The sequence below is a fragment of the Lentinus tigrinus genome, assembly GCF_003813185.1.
Source record: "Lentinus tigrinus ALCF2SS1-7 unplaced genomic scaffold L226scaffold_1, whole genome shotgun sequence".
Lineage (NCBI taxonomy): Eukaryota > Fungi > Basidiomycota > Agaricomycetes > Polyporales > Polyporaceae > Lentinus > Lentinus tigrinus.
The window spans coordinates 2,920,791-2,937,181 of record NW_027137910.1 but is presented as its reverse complement, the minus strand read 5'-3'; the positions used below and the strand labels follow the sequence as shown (position 1 = coordinate 2,937,181).

The 16,391-nt window shown below is 55.3% G+C and overlaps 6 protein-coding genes across 6 annotated transcripts; 1 reads left to right on the top strand and 5 right to left on the bottom strand.

The window, feature by feature from the left end:
• Positions 1-554: 554 nt before the first annotated feature.
• On the top strand, positions 555-3,145 carry L226DRAFT_541840 (cytochrome P450; the record flags this gene model as incomplete). The annotated part of the gene is made up of 12 exons (XM_067682091.1): positions 555-629; positions 772-861; positions 912-995; positions 1,048-1,159; positions 1,214-1,353; positions 1,430-1,560; positions 1,651-1,774; positions 1,839-1,939; positions 2,145-2,398; positions 2,527-2,712; positions 2,838-2,926; positions 3,080-3,145. The coding sequence occupies 12 exons, from the start codon at positions 555-557 to the stop codon at positions 3,143-3,145; spliced, it is 1,452 nt and encodes a 483-aa protein (XP_067543279.1).
• A 1,041-nt stretch (positions 3,146-4,186) lies between these two features.
• L226DRAFT_35269 (uncharacterized protein) lies at positions 4,187-5,029 on the bottom strand. The gene is made up of 3 exons (XM_067674155.1): positions 4,817-5,029; positions 4,573-4,722; positions 4,187-4,494 (listed from the first exon to the last, which is right to left on the bottom strand). The coding sequence occupies exons 1-3, from the start codon at positions 4,821-4,823 to the stop codon at positions 4,250-4,252; spliced, it is 402 nt and encodes a 133-aa protein (XP_067543278.1). The 5' UTR covers positions 4,824-5,029; the 3' UTR covers positions 4,187-4,249.
• A 123-nt stretch (positions 5,030-5,152) lies between these two features.
• On the bottom strand, positions 5,153-6,499 carry L226DRAFT_35240 (uncharacterized protein). The gene is made up of 5 exons (XM_067674152.1): positions 6,439-6,499; positions 6,097-6,386; positions 5,480-6,043; positions 5,313-5,429; positions 5,153-5,251 (listed from the first exon to the last, which is right to left on the bottom strand). The coding sequence occupies exons 2-4, from the start codon at positions 6,137-6,139 to the stop codon at positions 5,353-5,355; spliced, it is 684 nt and encodes a 227-aa protein (XP_067543277.1). The 5' UTR covers positions 6,140-6,386; positions 6,439-6,499; the 3' UTR covers positions 5,153-5,251; positions 5,313-5,352.
• A 232-nt stretch (positions 6,500-6,731) lies between these two features.
• On the bottom strand, positions 6,732-9,866 carry L226DRAFT_476045 (uncharacterized protein). Its single transcript, XM_067676696.1, has 11 exons — positions 9,129-9,866; positions 8,494-9,039; positions 8,316-8,426; positions 8,158-8,259; positions 7,927-8,099; positions 7,781-7,870; positions 7,695-7,723; positions 7,576-7,636; positions 7,467-7,516; positions 7,295-7,412; positions 6,732-7,225 (listed from the first exon to the last, which is right to left on the bottom strand). The coding sequence occupies exons 1-11, from the start codon at positions 9,727-9,729 to the stop codon at positions 7,208-7,210; spliced, it is 1,899 nt and encodes a 632-aa protein (XP_067543276.1). The 5' UTR covers positions 9,730-9,866; the 3' UTR covers positions 6,732-7,207.
• A 1,053-nt stretch (positions 9,867-10,919) lies between these two features.
• Positions 10,920-13,657, bottom strand: L226DRAFT_549338 (uncharacterized protein; the record flags this gene model as incomplete). Its single annotated transcript, XM_067682674.1, has 21 exons — positions 13,288-13,657; positions 13,154-13,232; positions 13,082-13,095; positions 12,976-13,017; positions 12,862-12,924; positions 12,803-12,812; positions 12,721-12,738; positions 12,630-12,655; positions 12,465-12,576; positions 12,378-12,402; positions 12,278-12,289; positions 12,181-12,196; positions 12,061-12,100; positions 11,841-11,941; positions 11,700-11,746; positions 11,616-11,628; positions 11,520-11,547; positions 11,406-11,463; positions 11,318-11,342; positions 11,146-11,263; positions 10,920-11,078 (listed from the first exon to the last, which is right to left on the bottom strand). Exons 1-21 carry the CDS (start codon positions 13,374-13,376, stop codon positions 10,920-10,922), a joined length of 1,095 nt encoding a protein of 364 aa, XP_067543275.1. The 5' UTR covers positions 13,377-13,657.
• A 1,383-nt stretch (positions 13,658-15,040) lies between these two features.
• Positions 15,041-16,369, bottom strand: L226DRAFT_450175 (RCC1/BLIP-II; the record flags this gene model as incomplete). The annotated part of the gene is made up of 1 exon (XM_067674933.1): positions 15,041-16,369. One exon carries the CDS (start codon positions 16,367-16,369, stop codon positions 15,041-15,043), a length of 1,329 nt encoding a protein of 442 aa, XP_067543274.1.
• Positions 16,370-16,391: the final 22 nt, after the last annotated feature.

Sequence of the window (16,391 nt, the reverse complement as noted above, 5' to 3'; positions counted from 1 at the left end):
CGACGCCTCTATGTCTGTCCCCTCTTGAGCTTGGCCTCCGATGCAAGCAAATGATCAAATAGAACCGCGATATTCCTCGTCGCCTGGCCTGGACTCCCAGCGGCCACCGCTGCCGACGGGTGGCTGTAGGAGGAGCCCAATCTCATCCGGAGAAGTCAGGTATGACTGCGATACTTTGTTCACATGAGATACTACTATTGATTACACGCCCTTAGAGTTTTAGGGTCTCATTGGCTCTGCAGTGGTTGGCAGCGCTCCGAGATATCCAGGCAGCCCAGGTCTCACTGGCACGTCGTCGTCGTCACCCGAGCGGCATCTTCTCCCCTCTGATTGGAAGGTTACGCTGCGGGACACGACTCCCATGCGCATGAGCTTCTCTTTTTCAAGCGCTATCGATTTTGTGGTTCTGTCGACAGACGCGGCGAGTCCATATTCCCGGTCAGAAGCCCTGCACACTGAGGCCGATATGACGATAAAACATACCAGCTTCTCAGGCGTCCTGTCTATATGTAAAAGGGCTGGCATGGAGCGTTCTACCCCAGTACCTTTCAATTATGGAACACTCTCCGTATATCCTCCTCGGCCCCGCTGTCATTGCTCTCTACGCTTGGTCCGTGAAGCGTCCCCGGGTACCTCTTCCTCCACTCACCTCACTGCTGCCAATCTGACGTCCCTCCATAGATCCCTAAGGATCGATTGCCCCCCATCGTTGATATTCCTGTATGTCAACATCCTCTCCTGGATAGCAGCAAAGCTCATACCCCTGCCTAGCCTGAAGACATCTTTTCCAAGCCTCGGGACGCTTACGGTCAGGCATTCGCCACCTATGGTCCTGTAATCGGCGTCCGCAGGAAGGGCAACGTGAGTGTTGCAAGTTCCATCCTCCACGGCAGCTTCTCATCTTTGCCCAGTTGGAGTACATCGTCAACCATGAACACGCTCGACACGTTCTCAGCTGTGACCGCTTATTCAGCTTCGAGCAAGGCTCAGCTGCTGTGAGTTTTACTCGCTCGCCAGGATGACTTCGTTCGCTCACACCCAGCCTAGATCATGAACCTTCAACCCATCATGGCCTTCACACAAGGAAAGTTGTTCCGAGATTTGCAGGACTTTGTCCGAGATGGCATTGTGGAGCGCATCGACGAGATCGTATACAGAAGTGAGCGCGTTCTGTCGCCTAGGTTTACCTCCTTTCTCACATGGAAACTCGCAGTATGGCCACTGTTCCAACGGGATACTAAGGAGTTCGTGGACCTTGCCGCCGAGGGTCTGAAGACTGGGAACCATCCAAGCTGCTTCAACCATTTTCACAACACGATCGCTGAAACGACCATGATCTTGCTCCTGGGGCAGGTGAGTACTCCTGGCCTCTGCGCGCCCGTCTCGGTGTCTATCATTATTATGTGATAGCTGACACTCGAGACCGCAGAATTATGTCAACGAGCGGAATCTGGATATCATCGAGGACGTATCGAACGGGATGGCTGAGCTCACGGGACAATATCAGAACTTCTCGCTCATCGGGAAGTATATCCCGATACTCTGGATCTTATACACATGGTGCGTGTCTTCTGCCGTTTCTCCGCCTTCCGTTTTCCCATCACTGGGGTCATCTGTCTCCGATAGACGTTTGACGTTCTATACCTTCAGGGTCAAGGTGATGCTTATCAGCATCCCCTTCGGTTTCTTGCGGAAGTGCGGGCCTGCGATCTATAGTGATATCAATCGGTATGAGGACATGCTCTCTTCCGGCAAGCTGTCTCCCAAAGACGAGGTAAGGTCGCACACTCACCCCGCTCCTCGCACACTCAATACTCACTTCTGATGTGCGTTAATAGCCGAGGAATGTCCTATTCCTTATCACAAAGACATATTATCCTGGCGATGGCAAACGCATTGGCTCCCTGCGCCGCCTGTACATCGCCATCCTGTTGCTATGGTGTGTTTGCTCCCTGTACAGTCTCATTTCCAACCGCTGAGCCGTTGACCGCTGGTCTTTTCTAGTTTGATCTTCGCAGCCGTCCATACAACGTAAGTTCTCATCCGTGCACATCCCTGGCCCCTATTGATTTGCACACACTTCTCCCGTCATGCTCGCTGGCCTTCTCCCGCATGTGCTACCCTTGACCATCGTCTATTCACAGGACCGTGGTGTCACAATGGGTTCTCTGTCAGCTCGCGATGCGTCCAGAGTATCTCGCTCCGCTTCGTGAAGAGCTCGTGCAGGTACTCGAGGAGGACGAAGACGGCAAATTACGCCTCACTGCGCAATCGTTACGCGAGGCCCGTTTGATGGACTCGTTCATTCGGGAGGTGATGCGTCTCAAGGGCGATACCATTTCCACCATGCGGTACGCGACTTGCGACGTTCCCCTCGGCAACGTAATCATACCTAAAGGTATGTTCCACGGTTCCCTGCACCTTTGATCGCCGTGAGCGTGGTAGCCATAGCCGTGTCTGCCACCGCGTCGCGTTCTAAGTTGACACTCGGAACAACACTATGACTAACGAATGTCTAACCTCTAGGGCACCTTGTCACGGCGATGTCCACAACAGTACACGAGAACCCGGAAGTGTTCGGCGAGAACCCGCGAGAGTTCAATGGCTTCCAATGGGCAGAGATCGGTAAAGAGGCCGTCATGACCGGCCCTGCGCACATCGTCTTTGGACTGGGCCGCTTTGCCTGCCCAGGACGTGTGCTCGCTGTCAACGGTGCGTTCGCAGTATCCGTGTTACGACATGCCGCCGCCCACACTCTGACACCTCCCTGATTCCGCTGCTGTGTTCACGTTGAACTTGCTTCGCCTTCCGCGGTTCGTCGGGCTTGCATTCCACAGAGATCAAACTCATTGTCATGTCGCTCATCGCGCGTGCAACTCCGACTCTTCTCGAGGGCAAGTTCGAAGTCGCCGACCCCCTGAACACGGTGCGTCTGCCGTCCCTCTGTTCTGATATTCCATTGGGGTGCCTCCGGCATTATGTCGTCTCCACTCATGTTCTACCGAGCCCCCTTCTGCGCTTCGTTCAACGGGACTTGTTCGCTCACACATCGGCCATCCTGTCTTTTGTGCATAACCAGGTGACCCAGCCACCAAAGGGAACGCTCGTCTTCCAGCCGCTCGAGAAGCCCTACCTCCAGGATTAACGCGGGAGCGGGAACGGAATACGAACGACCAGCAAGTCAAACGCTGCCTCCAGTTGGGCCCGTCTCCATCGGCTCCACATCTTCATCTGCTCGAGGTGTCGCCCACCCCGAGCGCGCTCACGACTATTAGGTGCGCCAACGCCCGCGCTCACGAACTCATGCTACTCTCCTTCCCACACCCATTCAAATCATCTGTTGTCTATCCCTCTTTCCTCCGCCTTCGTTGCATGTTGACGGAACGGGGATGTGCCGCAGGTGCGCAGGCCTAGCTGAGCCTGGGCTGCGCCCCGTGAGGTCTCGCAGTCCTTCCTCGGTCCGAGGATGTAACTTCTTATTCCTGCTGTATGATTATCACGTTCCATCGTACCTATCACATACCCCGCGTTCTCCCTCCACTCTTGCTCCATCTTTGCATAGGGCCCTATTTGTAGACAAGTATCGGTTCGTCTGTGGCGCGTACGTACGACATATGTAGATACGAGGGTGACGCCAACACCCGACGTTTATAGATAAGTATGGACTATGGAGGGCCTCAGACAATTCAGGTGTATTTGACCTGTCGAGTTCCTGCCGATATACTGGTGACGAAGCGCGGTTCTACACGCGTGGAGCAGAAGACGAATGTCTAGTACGCGAGCGTTCCGATGTTGGTACGGAGCCTTTGACTGCTTCTTGCCACAGGGGCCGCCTAGAGGGCAGAAATAGATAGAACCTCGCGAAAACACGAGCAGCGAGGGGAGCATCCAGACGTGGCTTCTATCATTGATCTTTCTATGCATACATATGGTGGCCTCACGGTATGCTTCGACAACTTCATCGGCGGCGGCGTACATCGGCGACCGTAGGCCAGCTGGCCATGTTTAGATTTGCCGAAGTTCTCACAAACAGGAGCTTCGCTCATGAGATTCAAAGCACACCGGCATACAGCGCCCAGGCGATGTCGACTTCAACGCGGAAAAAACCTGAGGAAAGAATATGATTTGCCACTGTCAGCTGAGGCGCGCGACTCGAATCTCCTCCGTCAAATCCTCAACTCCTCCTTCGGCGACACGCTGACGAAGAGTGCGGTGCAGCCGTGTCTCAGCTCTGGCATGCGGTTCGACTTCAAGTACTAGTCTGAGGGAGCCAGGCAGTGGCAACCAGTCTGTGTAGAGAATCTGGTGAATGGTATGGTCTCGAACACCATAGAAGTGATTCAAACCTAAGGTTCATAGCGACTTTCATGAGGCAAGTGTTGACGCACATGAGGAGTGCCAGTAGCACCGACACCAATTTGCTCAAGTTCCGAGTCGTGGGATCCTGCTGTCCGTGATCGTGCCAGTCAGGCTTACAGCGTACGAATAATTCGGCTGGGAGGGTCAACCTTGTGAGCGCCAATTCGATGCCTTTTACGAAGACAACTTATGAGACTCGGAGGTGCGACTCACCAGCAAGTGTTACTGGCGACTCAACGCAGGCAATGTGAAGTCTGTTCCATCTTGCAAAGACTGCATAACGCTGTTTGACGAGGTCCTCCCACAGGTCACGTCGGGGGTTGTACCAGAGCGGACATACAACTAGTGTCGCCCTGTAAGGATCTGAGAGCTCTTCATCAGCCTCCTGTTTGGGATCCAAGTCAGGTGGCCAAGTGTGACCCCCAGGATAGATGATATGACAAGGACAATCACAGACAACTCATGCCATCCGTAATGATTGCGTCTGTTCAGGGTAGAAGGCCTCAGGTAGAGCCGCCGTCCGCGTCGCTGTTGGTCATCGCTCGTTGTACCATAGGTAGAGGCGACCCATGACACGAGTGTATCCCTCATGGACAGAAGCGTCCCCTTGTAGTATGGCTCTACGAGCGATGTGAGCGGTGCGAGCCTAAAAACACAGGACCTGCAAGTTGGGAAAGTGTCGGAGATCGAGAGGTTGCATTAGTACTAGCGCACGGGAATAAGTCTCTAAGTCTGTTCACTTGTCTCAACGGACGAGTTGCGACTCACCGCAGGGCTCCAAGTTCAATGTGATGGGAGGCTTGAAGTTAGGGAACTTGATCCATAATTCCGTAAGCGAGGGGCCAAGCGCAGATAGCAACCTCTGCCTGCCTGTCTCCTCCATGTCATGTACCTGATCCAATGGGTCAAAATCAGTTCGTGAGACTCTACGACTCGGAACAATGAGAACCCACCATGATGCATCGTAGGCACGGCAAAAATTTGGTCTCCTGCCTAGAGGAGAGCAAATTTCTCGCCTGGGTCATGCATGGCGGCTCCTGACCGAGGACGGCCCACGATACCCGCACACACTGCAACAGCTGTAAACGGGGGAGCGCATACAGGATACGCGCGAATTCACCAAACGAGGACAACCGGACGTTCTGGAGATTGAGTTCCCGTATATGCGAGATAGACTTCAATGCAGACGAGAAGTATGGGTGGATGGGCCAGCACGAAAGCGTCGTATCCGTTTTCTTCCTCGCGGGGTGGGGCTCTAACTCGGCTGATGGTTCAGTGGTCCGCCTGCCATATGGTACAAGGTCGACGATGGACAGGCTCACCAGCCCGGCGAGCCTCGTCCCCAGAACAATAGGACATTGAACGGCAACGCTGTCCGGGACACAGAAGTTCCCCCACATCCCGAGTGTCCAGACATGGTCGCCCAACGCTGGGGACACGTCCAGGAGCGCCGCAAAGCGGTGGAATGCGTTCACGTCTCGTAGAACGACATGTCTGAAGAGGACCCTCTGCGCGCACGGACGCCAAGCGCGGCATACCAACGCGCAGAAAGACAACGTCTTCAACGTCTCCGGGAGGCCGCCACGTCTGTGCTCGAGTAGTACGCACTCGATGACCCGCTCGCATACTTCGAACGGGAGTCGCGGGGATGGGGGCATGCCGTGATGACTTCGGGACCAGGACCCTGCGGTGAACATGCTTCAGCGGGAGCGTACAGAGGGCGAGGAGGAGTCTGACCTGGAGGTGACGGTCCAAGCAGATATAATGGCGACTCGGACATGGATGCGTGGCTGTTCCAGAATGGCGGCCTTGACGTCGGATGCCCAGAAGCCCGTCCAGTTTCTCGGGTGCTGCGGAGACGCTGCCAGTAAAAATATACATAATCATCGCAAGCATCCTAGGCGACTTGCTGGCGACTTCGAGTGCTCGAGTGTCGTTTGTCGTGAGACGTGCTGCGTCATTGAAGGTGACTTGCGGCAAAGGGCTTGTGCGACGAGGCAACTAGAATATGTATCTACGCGCTTAGCCTATTGAAGAGTGAGCGGACCTGGGTAATGTGTATACGAGGGCTGTACGTACATGATAGCGGACGGGGGAACCATGCCAATGTATTGTATGACGATGAGGGCCGGTGGCGAGGTTGTCCTAGAATGACGTCAAGCTTACAGCCCCTTCGAAAATAATGTGCTGTGGCGGACTCTGGCGGTCCACGAAAGTGACGCGGCGGAGAATTATGGGCAGCCATCGCGTAGGCTCGCCAGCGAGCGGAACTGACATTTCGTGATCCGCACTATCAAAAAGGGCCAGTGTTTCATGCTATTACTTGCTGTACTTACTGTAGAGAAAGTCAGTCGTCCTGCAGGCTGATGACTCGCGAGGTGAAAGACAGGTCGAGCAGAACCCATCAGACCTCACGCCTCATTAACAAGCTTCTATTCTATTCCTAAGTCCACAATTAACATCAGTAGCACAGCAAGGAGCGTGAGTACGACGACGACAGTAGTACGCGTCGGAGGGATAATAATAGGTACAAGTCAAGGCGAGACTGAGACAGCAAGGTATCGAACTTCCGATAGATGACAGCATGGACAAGGATATCGTGTGCGGGTGTATATGGGATGAGATGAGTGTGATAACGACGTCGATGACGACGGGTAGTGCTGGAAGGGAACCGTTAGCAGGAGCCCGCCCGCCCGAACCGGATGAAGAGAGGGCATGAAGACGTGACGAAAAAGTGTTCTCGAGGGGTCATGATATTCCGTCCTTCCCAATATCACCGCCAAGAAACCTAGGTATCTGCAGAGCCGAGCCGCCAAAGTAAAACAACAGCATAACTCAAGATGTCGCTCTATGCGCGCTTGAACGACTGCAAAAGTAATCGCAAACACAAGTCAACACCATTGTCCTCCGTATACGCATTCGACATAGTACATACCTTTTTGATCTTGTGCCGCCTGAGGCGCTTCTCGATGTAGTGGCCCATGCGCTTGAAGTCGCTGAACAAGAAGAGCGGGATGACGACGATCATGACGGGGATCGCAATCTCCCAGAAGCTAATGTCCATTCTTCAGCGTCTGCTCCTCAACACGAAGGACTGGTGCACTCACAGGAGGTCGCTGTTTTCGTTGACAGACCACATGGGTTCGAAGTTCATACCCTGAGACATAAAATAGCGGTCAGCAATACTGTCGCAGCAGCGCGCAGGTCAGTACGCACGAAGTAACCGGTCAACAAAGTCAGTGGCAGGAAGATGATGGTAGCGAGAGTCAGCCGACGCCTGCAAGTGAGCGTACGTGAGCAGATACTCTTTGTCGTTATCATCGTGAGACACGTACATGACTTCGTTCATCTCGTAGGACGCCATCTACGAGAGATCCATGTCAATTATAGACCACTGAATAGGCTGGTTCAGAAAACGCACATTGAACGTGTAGTTGATCAAGTTCTCCGTGATACCAGCGATCATATCCAGACTGGTCAGAATGTACTCCATATGGTCATGAACGTCAGCCTATAATGTGGTCAGCATATACTCGCTCCTGAGGCGTAACACAGGAAGAGACGCACAAGGTAGATCTTAGACTTGTGGCTCATGTACCCCTCGACCTTCTCGTCCGCTTTCACATACTCCTTCAGAGCCAGGACACGGTCCAAGTCATATCGGCGCAGGCCGTAGATGACCGTCTTGATGGGTTCCAGTGTCCGTTTGTGCAAGATAAGATCACCCTGAAGAATATGAACTACTCACAACAAGTCAGCTAACTGCGAAACAGGAGACGATAGCAGAGAGAAACTTACGCCGCCGAACGGTCTTCATGCTAGGCTTAAGAAGGACCGCCTGCTCGATCTTCAGTATTTTGCCCTGGTACTCCTCCACAACCTCCAAAGCCTGGTCGACAACTGCACCGGGAAAAGCAGGTCAGCATGCATCTATAATCATGCAAGGATTGACATACCCAAGTCGATCAGCGACTCCACGAGCAACGACGGATCCGCTGTTGTCCGTAAGCCAGTATCCCGCTGTCGCAAACGCTCAGTAATCGGGGCAGTGAAGTTCAGGGTGTTATCTGTATCGCAACGCCAATAGAATCAACTTCCATTCTTGGATGCAGTCAAGCCTTCGGGCCCGCTCACCTTTGTGGATTGAAATAACCGTCCCGTCCCGGAACAAGAACAGACAAAGCGGCTGGATCTTGACATTGACGCGGTCGCCACGCTTCAGGTCGCGCAAGAGCCTCCTGTTACGCGCGTTATTCTGTGCCTTGTCGTCCTCCACCCCCGCAAACCGTTTCTGTATCGGGCCGCTGCTCTCGACGTCTGCACGCTCCCCGCGACCGAACCGCCGGCGCATCGACGCGCCGTGCTTCATCGTCGAGAATCGCGACGGGTTCGCGCTCCCGTACATGGTTTTCTCGTCGTCTTCCTCGAGCGGAAGGCCGTCCACGAACGGCTTCTTCCCCAACTGGTACTCCGAATCGTCGTCGTCATAGTCGTCGCTAATGTTTGTAGGTGACTCCGAACGGGGGAGATGCGAGATGCTCGACGAGGACGCGGCGTCATCGTCACTCCCGAGGGTATGGACGAGCATCCGAAGGAAGAGGTGTTGCGGGTAGTAATCAGCCTTCGAGCGCGCATGGCCACGTTGGTGAAGCACGTCCTCCAGAGCGAGGGGGTGGAGGTCTGCCAATATGACAGGTTGCAATCAGTCATCCCGTTCAAAATTTGACACGTATTGGAAGCACGGCGCGGAGACGGGTTAGGATACGCACCATACTTGAGCGCCAGAGCACTGATGACATCCCAACTAATCCCCCCAATGTTGATCCAACGAACCTTGGTCCACGGCTCCCTACGGCTTGCGCTGGGATCAGAGAGGAGACGAATGAACTCGGCATTCGTCATGCGGCCAAAACTGGTGCGCATGGTCGAGTAGTCGTTGACCTCTATGAGACATTGCTGGCGGATGTGGCCGTAGTTGAGGAAGGCGGATGCGCGGCGGGGGTCGACACCAGGCTCAGCGCCAATTCCACGACGGGACATGAAGGACGAAGTGCGCTTCATGGCCATCACCTTGCGCACAGTAGCGCGGAAGCGGTCCTTTGGCGTCGTGAATACCGGGCGCTGGGCACTTTGAGGGGGAGCATGCGAAGTGGGGGATTTGGGGGGAGTGTGCTTGAGGTGCAGATGGTGAGGCTTGTATTCAACATTCACCGGTTCAGACTGCGCGGCGGTCTGCTCAATAGAAGGGGGTCCTGGAGCAGGTAGTCTCTCTGCAGTCGGGCCGTCGTAAGTCGGAGAAGAAGCAAAGCCCTCCTCGGGATCGGGGGTGAGCGAGCGGCCCTCATCGCTGAAGCTGTTCTCGCGAGGCATGGCGGCGATCGGGGGAGGCCAGCGTGGTGGGGTCGTGTCTGGTGTCGAGCACGGGGAGCGTCGAGGTGGCCAGCAGAGCAAAGAAGAGGAAGGAGTGGAAAAGATGAGAAGTGGATGGGAGGCACGTTGTGGGCGTTGCCTCGCGCCTTCTTGACGGATGGGCGTGTAACACCGCGTCCCTTGCTATTTTGGGCCTCCGAGCGCGCATGTATACGCGCAAGTCATTGTCAAATTCCCCTTGGCTTCATCCCGCTGCATTGCCCAGCCCTGCCTTTGACCTTACACACTGCCCGCAGCTCAGTGTAGACGTTGTGCAGAGCTGACGAGCTCAGAGTTGAGCTCCACCCCCGTGGGACACCGGAGACTGTCACTCACCGGTGGCACCAGGCCGTCGAGGATTTATATCAATCATTTCAAATGAGTTCGAGATATAAGGCAACGAGGGGTGCTAGTAGAGCCTCAGCCTCGTTACTGTAGAGGGTGCAATTGCGTGCTTACCCCCATGTTTCGCTCTGTTGGGGCCTACTTATCGCATCCTTTGCCTGGCGACCGGGAAACGATTGTGGACTGCAAATTGAGGGGCACGTGACCGCGTCGCGATCGCGTCTTGGTATACTGAGGTCTGCTGGGGTCTTCTGTGTACCTCGAAATCCAGAAGGGCACGGTCCACGGGAAGGTTAACGACATCTGGATAAGAGGGTGGTGGGAGTAGACGGAGAGGAGAATCGCGCGGGATTGCTGGGCAGTTGCTTATAACGCGTCTTCATCTTCTTGGCTTGCTTAGGGGCTGCTTATGACGCGGTCGACAGTGGACACGAACTTGTCTTGGAGCTCGATCACGCTCCTTCATCAATCTTACCGCAGGCTCGGCACTCCGTGAGCCCAAGAGACCCTCTGAGAGTCTACACGCGTGAGCTGCTCCAGCAATGAGTAGTCATGTATGTATGGGCCCAAGGGTCTCTACAAAGATTATACCCATGAACCAAATAGATACGTGGAAGTACGTTCTCAAAAATGCTATCCAGATGTCACAGCGAAGATAGAGAGCGATATGAATACAGTACGGTAACGATCGTATCCAAGCAGGGAAGCAGACGGTGGAACGTGCAAATAGCGAGACAAGCCTCCGATATTGATGTATATCCAAGTCCCACAGCAGACAGACAGGAGAGAGCCGAGCGGCCCAGCGTTCATGGAGTCATGAGATCCATGTCCTCCCTGCCGCGAATGTGCACGCGCTTCGTCGGCCGGCGGTCCAGCTCGTCCTGGTCGTCGTCCGTGATCACTTCCGTGACGACCTTGAGTTCAATCGCAGTCGGCTGCGACGTCCCAGCAGACATCTGCAAATTCTGCGCCATGAGCACCGGGGGATGGGGATGATGCTATATTTGCATGAGAGAACGGGAGGAGACGTACCGGCATGTTCATGGGCCCGTTACCGCCATGGTGCAGACGATGCGCATTGTCGTTGTGGTATGGCGTGGCGCTCTCGCCTGTGGCGCCGAGGATACCCAGGGACTTGCGGGTGTTGAGACTAGAAGACGAGGTTAGCGTGTGACGCGGGAATGGTCGAGGACGGAGAACCCACGCTGCCAAGAATGTGTTCGCGTACACTGCACGGCTATTGTGTCAGCAAGAAGATACTGGGATACCGGAACAAGCAGGTGGACACGCACGCTTCGTCAGGATGCACGAAAGTGCAGCGTAGATGAAGTTGTCTGGGTACTTGATCGCCTGGATTGCATGTTTCGCGTAAGTCGACGACGATGGCACGTGCAGGGGTTACTTACGAATGCGACATTGAGGATATGCACGACGCTAGATAAGTAGGTCCGTCAGGACATCTGGAGACCTCTCCATTGGAAACGGCTAGACCCCATCCATACCAAGTGATAACCCCTGTGAGGTACAAGCGCATTTCAGCCCTGCACGGAGCGCCGAGGTGTGCGATCAGAGAAAAAACCACGCACCAGTGGTAACGGCATAGGTGATCAACAGATCGAGCATCGAGTCCGTCCTAGAAGCACCCAGTAAATGTTTCGATAATGTCCGTGTTCCGCTCCACAGCCGATGCAGAAGCCCAGAAATGAGCCCAAGGGCCAAGGACTCACCGGTTGATACCGGTCCGGCTTTGCCGAAGGACAAAGATGAGCGTGCCCGTCATCATCATGTCTCCTGCCATCTGGACGCAGGACCCCAGAGATGCAAGCCACTGTGGTATCGCAAAAAGGATAGCCCGTGATAGACCGGCACATCCATGGAGGACAGAGGGACAGGCACATGCGTGGTCAGCCAGCGATCACGCAGCAATAAGCGGCAAACATCGCGTACGGAGAACGCAAGCCAATCAGCCACGGTTTGTGAGTTGAACCTGCGCAGCAAGAAGATGCGATGTCAGCGGGCGCAGATGAAAGATATCAATGACGGATGGGAGGAGCGCTACTTGCGTACATTTTGATGGAGAGGGCTGAGCGGGCGAAAGGCCGCATTCAGAATAGAGTTCCATTCAGCAATGCGCGGTCGGAGATAGCGAGCGGCGTCAACGTACCGGTGAAGCATCCTGCAATTTGACCGCCATCGGAGTGGTAAGTGGAGCGAGTGAGTGAGAGGCGCAGGCATGGTGAGCACGAGGGCTGGGATGAGCTCACCGACGTTCCCAGTGATAAGCACAATCTGCGGACGGAGAGAACGCATAAGGGGTAAGCGCATACGTACAGACACGAGAGGACACGTACTGCGACTGCGACCAGGAGTCTGAACTTCGGAGAAACTGAGTCGTTTTCAGTGCCTCGCAGGATACCGAGCGGGAAGGGTCTCGTACTCATCCACACTCTCCGCGCGAAGAAGCTAGAAGCACCTAGTTGAAATGAGCACGAACGAAGCGCGACGTGCTCACTCACAATTGTGATGTTAGCGCAGCTATCGACTGCAAGGCAAGAGCGAACTTAGTAACCGAATTGGAGCGGGAAGGTCAACAAGAGTAATACTCACACCTGGAATAGGCAAGAGCTGCGTGAAGAGGGGCTGATCAGCGAGTGATCCTGGTTAGTAGGACACCAGGTCCGTGGCTTACATTTATTGACCTACATGCAGATGAATACGCATATAGGCATGTAAAGGGGGAGGGCTCACCAGACGGTCCGATTGACGAAGAAGTACGTAGGTTCCCAGTATTTTTGTATGAGATAAAAGTAGCTGCAACGCGGTCAGAATGCAGCGGGGTATAGAAATGTGCAGGACACGCACGCAGTATGCAAGATCAATGCCGAGGTGAACGTCTCCAGGACTCTGTCTCAAGCGTAATGAGCACTCTCTTGCTCGCTCGCTCGCTCAAGGCAGCGAAAGTACGCACACGACCGCTGCTACCTGAGCAACTCGAGGTGTGAACCTGCTGAATCCGCAAATAGCAAGACAACGAACGCACCCATAGCTTCAACAGCAAACGGTCCTTGGGGAACTGACGATAATACCGAATCGCCTGGTGGAAGATCGTGCCATTGAGGCTGACGAGGCTTGAGCGTGAAATATCCAGAACACACAGGGAGGGGCGCGACTTACAGGAAACTGCCCGCGACGCCAAGGAGCCATGCGCCAAGGGTGTTGTCCACCGGAATGAGAGGAAATGCGGCTGTAGGGTCTGACGCCATGTTCTATCTAGACGCGGCGAGCCGCAACACAAGTAAGGACCGGACGACTCGTGAGTACAGGAGTCGTTTTCAGGACCTGCAGCGGGAGAACGGGCAGAGGGGCAGACGGGAACGGCCACCCCTCTGTGCGGGGCCCGCTCGGATACTTATAACAAATGTTCGCCCCCGGACGCGTTCGAATGCTCCCCGGAGCGCGAACGCCTGGCCTGGAGGCGACTTCGGCGCGCGCCAGAAAGTTTCTCAGTCCAGAGGGCGGTTCCGCGTTCCCACCCACAAGCGAGGACAAGGCCTTCCGCGATGCGCCTGCAGGCAGCGATAATTGTGCGCATCATCGCCTTCATCTTGGTTGCCGTCCTCCCGCTCGTCCGTCCCCCGGTTCGCTGCGCGTGCACCTGGACGCTGGAGACTAGGCCTGCAGAATGATCATTGATGCGTCAGGATCCCGGCGGGTGCCAAGGCCCAAGGCCTCGGTAACTTGCCGAAGTCCAGGAGGCAGTCACGAACCGCTCTGATGAATGCTTATTGCGGGGATAAAGAAAAGACTGCCCCAGCGGTTTCCAGGCCGCACCTGCTCAGGAACGGGTGAAAGATACAGTACGCCGACTGCACGGGTCGTTGTCATTGAGAAGAATGGCAATTTTCTCCTGTTTGCCGAAATTGCCCGCCCCGAGCCCTCGGAAGCATCTTCTTGCATATTCGTCGACGGTGAGAGGTAGGACGTACCAAATCGATGTGTTGGGAGATGTATTAACGATGTAAGAACTTGAAGAAGTACGACCGAGAACGCATTGGGGATAGACCAGGACAGAGTCCGACAGAGACCATCACAAGGAAACCCCTCTGAATAGACGCTCATATGCAGCCGACCTGAATTTGTGGTCAAACGTCATATGGAACGCGTCGCGTAAGTACGCAATCAGCTTCCGCAGGTGACGTTGCGTCGCAAGTGCACGGCTCACGTTCTACACAGATGAGGAGGGACGGCTCATTGCCTGCAGCAACGAAGGCTAGTAGCTAAACTTCATGGCGGAGGAACCACACTTCCGCGCGAGAGAAAGTACAACTAAGGGACTCGCCAGATTCACACCTCGCGATCGAGACAAGCAGCCTGGTACAATAAGAATATAATCAGAATTCATCCGAATATTTCCAATGAAGGGGCTCACGTATGAGATGCTTGTCTTGCGCTGAGTTTTGACAGTTGTCCGGTGCGGAAGAGGCTTATCTGGTTTGACGGGGTGGTCATCCTGTCAAGGACCCAGTGCGAGCATGAAACTCGATCTACATTGCCCCACGTCACTGTGGCTCTTCCCGGACCACCTGCAATACGGTGGCACTATCAGCGAACCTGGGATCGAGGGACGTCCGCGTTTGGGTTCCGCCCAGGACCGCATGAGCCACAAAGCTTGATACCAGGCAGGACGAGCATCGGAGCAGTACAGCATAACCACCACCCGCGCGGAGATCGGACCAGCAGCCTGCGGCAAGTACATGATTAGAACGTGATAAATCATCAGGGGTGCATATATTGTGCCCCAACACACCTACGTACTGACCTGGTACCCGATGCGCCTAGCATACCTAAGCCGGGAGACGATCATCGTTAAGGCTGAGGCCGCTGCCAGGGAGACAATGTCGGATAAGACATCGATGACTTCATCGCCTCAGTGCCGATGCACCAACAAGAAGCTCGTCCCGCAACCTGCCCACGCATGGACGACGTCTCCCGCGGACTCCCCAGCGGGAACAACTGAGGGCGGAGGCGGCCAAATCTTGACTGGGACACCCACGTCGTCTGTCCCCCTAGTGCCCAGGTTTCCGTGCTCGTTCCAGCCCCAGCCCCAGACCTCCCTCGTTATATGCGCATCAGATTCAGATGAGTCACTGCGGTCGATGATGCACAGGACGTGCTCGCTCCCGCAGATGAGATACGAGACTTGGCCTGGGGAAAGCACGAAGGGAAACTGTACGGGCGCGAGCCCGCCGTGTCGCTCGTGCGTCCCCGCCCCGCGCCCGAGCTGGCAGTGTGTATTGCTGCCCGTCGCGACGACTTCCCCGGTGTCCAGAAGTGCGTACGTCCCGTTCCAGGTACAGTCGATCTGCTTCATGCCACCGAGGGCCTCGATCCCAGACAACTGTTCTTTGCGGTTCGAGCCAAGCGCGTGAAGATGGCCGGACGACCGCAGACACACGGTGTGCTGGTTGCCCAACGAGATAGCCATGATATCATCAGGGTCGTCGGCTGGGATGGGATGAGGGGAAGATGTGGATAGATTGGAACGATTTGCTTCGTTGAGTATGGGACCAAGCTGGCCGTGCCGCGAGGTTCCCCAACCAGCCAGGAACGTGCGAGACGAACCGTCCGGGAACGCGAAGCTGACGCGGACAATTGTATGATGGGGTCCGGCAGAGAGCGAGAGTATCTTCAAGATGGCCCCGGGGCGCACTTCGTCGAATGGAAGGACGCTGGAAAGATCGACAACATGGACACTTTGGTTTGAACGGGCAGAGGTGCACGCGCCGACCCCGAGGTTACCAAAGTCGTTCGCACCCATGGAGAGGAGCACATCACCACGATCCGAGTGCGACAGCGCGACGTAGGAGGTCTCCCAACCAGCAGCGATTAGGCGTACCGTAAAGCCATCCAAGGGCCCTACTCCAGCGACCTCGGACGATAGGTCCAGCGGACGAAATACAGCGCGTGCATCGTCACTCGCCTTGTGCGTGTGCGCGACGTACGATGGTCCAAGTTGTCCCTTGCTTCCGTCCCCGCATCCCCACAGCTCCGTCTTGCCGTCGTCCGTGCGCAGAAGTGCAAGTGTGTGGTTCGACCCGCACGCGATTTGCTCAACTGCAGCGATGCGATTTGGCAGTACGCCTGCAGAGTTGCCGATGAAGATACAGGGACAAAATTGATGTGCGTCTTCGGTGTCTCCGGTGGCAAGCTGACCTCGGGCGTTGGAACCGGCAGCGAGAAGGGATATGGAGGGCATGGTATGTCAGCGACCTAGTTGC

What these genes read in the sequence shown, in the direction of transcription:
- L226DRAFT_35269 (XM_067674155.1), bottom strand. An exon ending in GTCGCCAGTAACACTTGCTG is followed by an intron (nt 4,495 to 4,572) that starts GTGAGTCGCACC and finishes TGACCCTCCCAG; the next exon opens with CCGAATTATTCGTACGCTGT.
- L226DRAFT_35240 (XM_067674152.1), bottom strand. Translation starts at nt 6,139, where the DNA reads ATGTCCGAGTCGCCATTATATCTGCTTGGACCGTCACCTCCAG. An exon ending in GCTTGGACCGTCACCTCCAG is followed by an intron (nt 6,044 to 6,096) that starts GTCAGACTCCTC and finishes TGTTCACCGCAG; the next exon opens with GGTCCTGGTCCCGAAGTCAT. An exon ending in CGTCCGGTTGTCCTCGTTTG is followed by an intron (nt 5,430 to 5,479) that starts GTGAATTCGCGC and finishes CAGCTGTTGCAG; the next exon opens with TGTGTGCGGGTATCGTGGGC.
- L226DRAFT_476045 (XM_067676696.1), bottom strand. Translation starts at nt 9,729, where the DNA reads ATGCCTCGCGAGAACAGCTTCAGCGATGAGGGCCGCTCGCTCACCCCC. An exon ending in TACGAGATGAACGAAGTCAT is followed by an intron (nt 7,637 to 7,694) that starts GTACGTGTCTCA and finishes GCTCACTTGCAG; the next exon opens with GCGTCGGCTGACTCTCGCTA. An exon ending in CTTTGTTGACCGGTTACTTC is followed by an intron (nt 7,517 to 7,575) that starts GTGCGTACTGAC and finishes TTTATGTCTCAG; the next exon opens with GGTATGAACTTCGAACCCAT.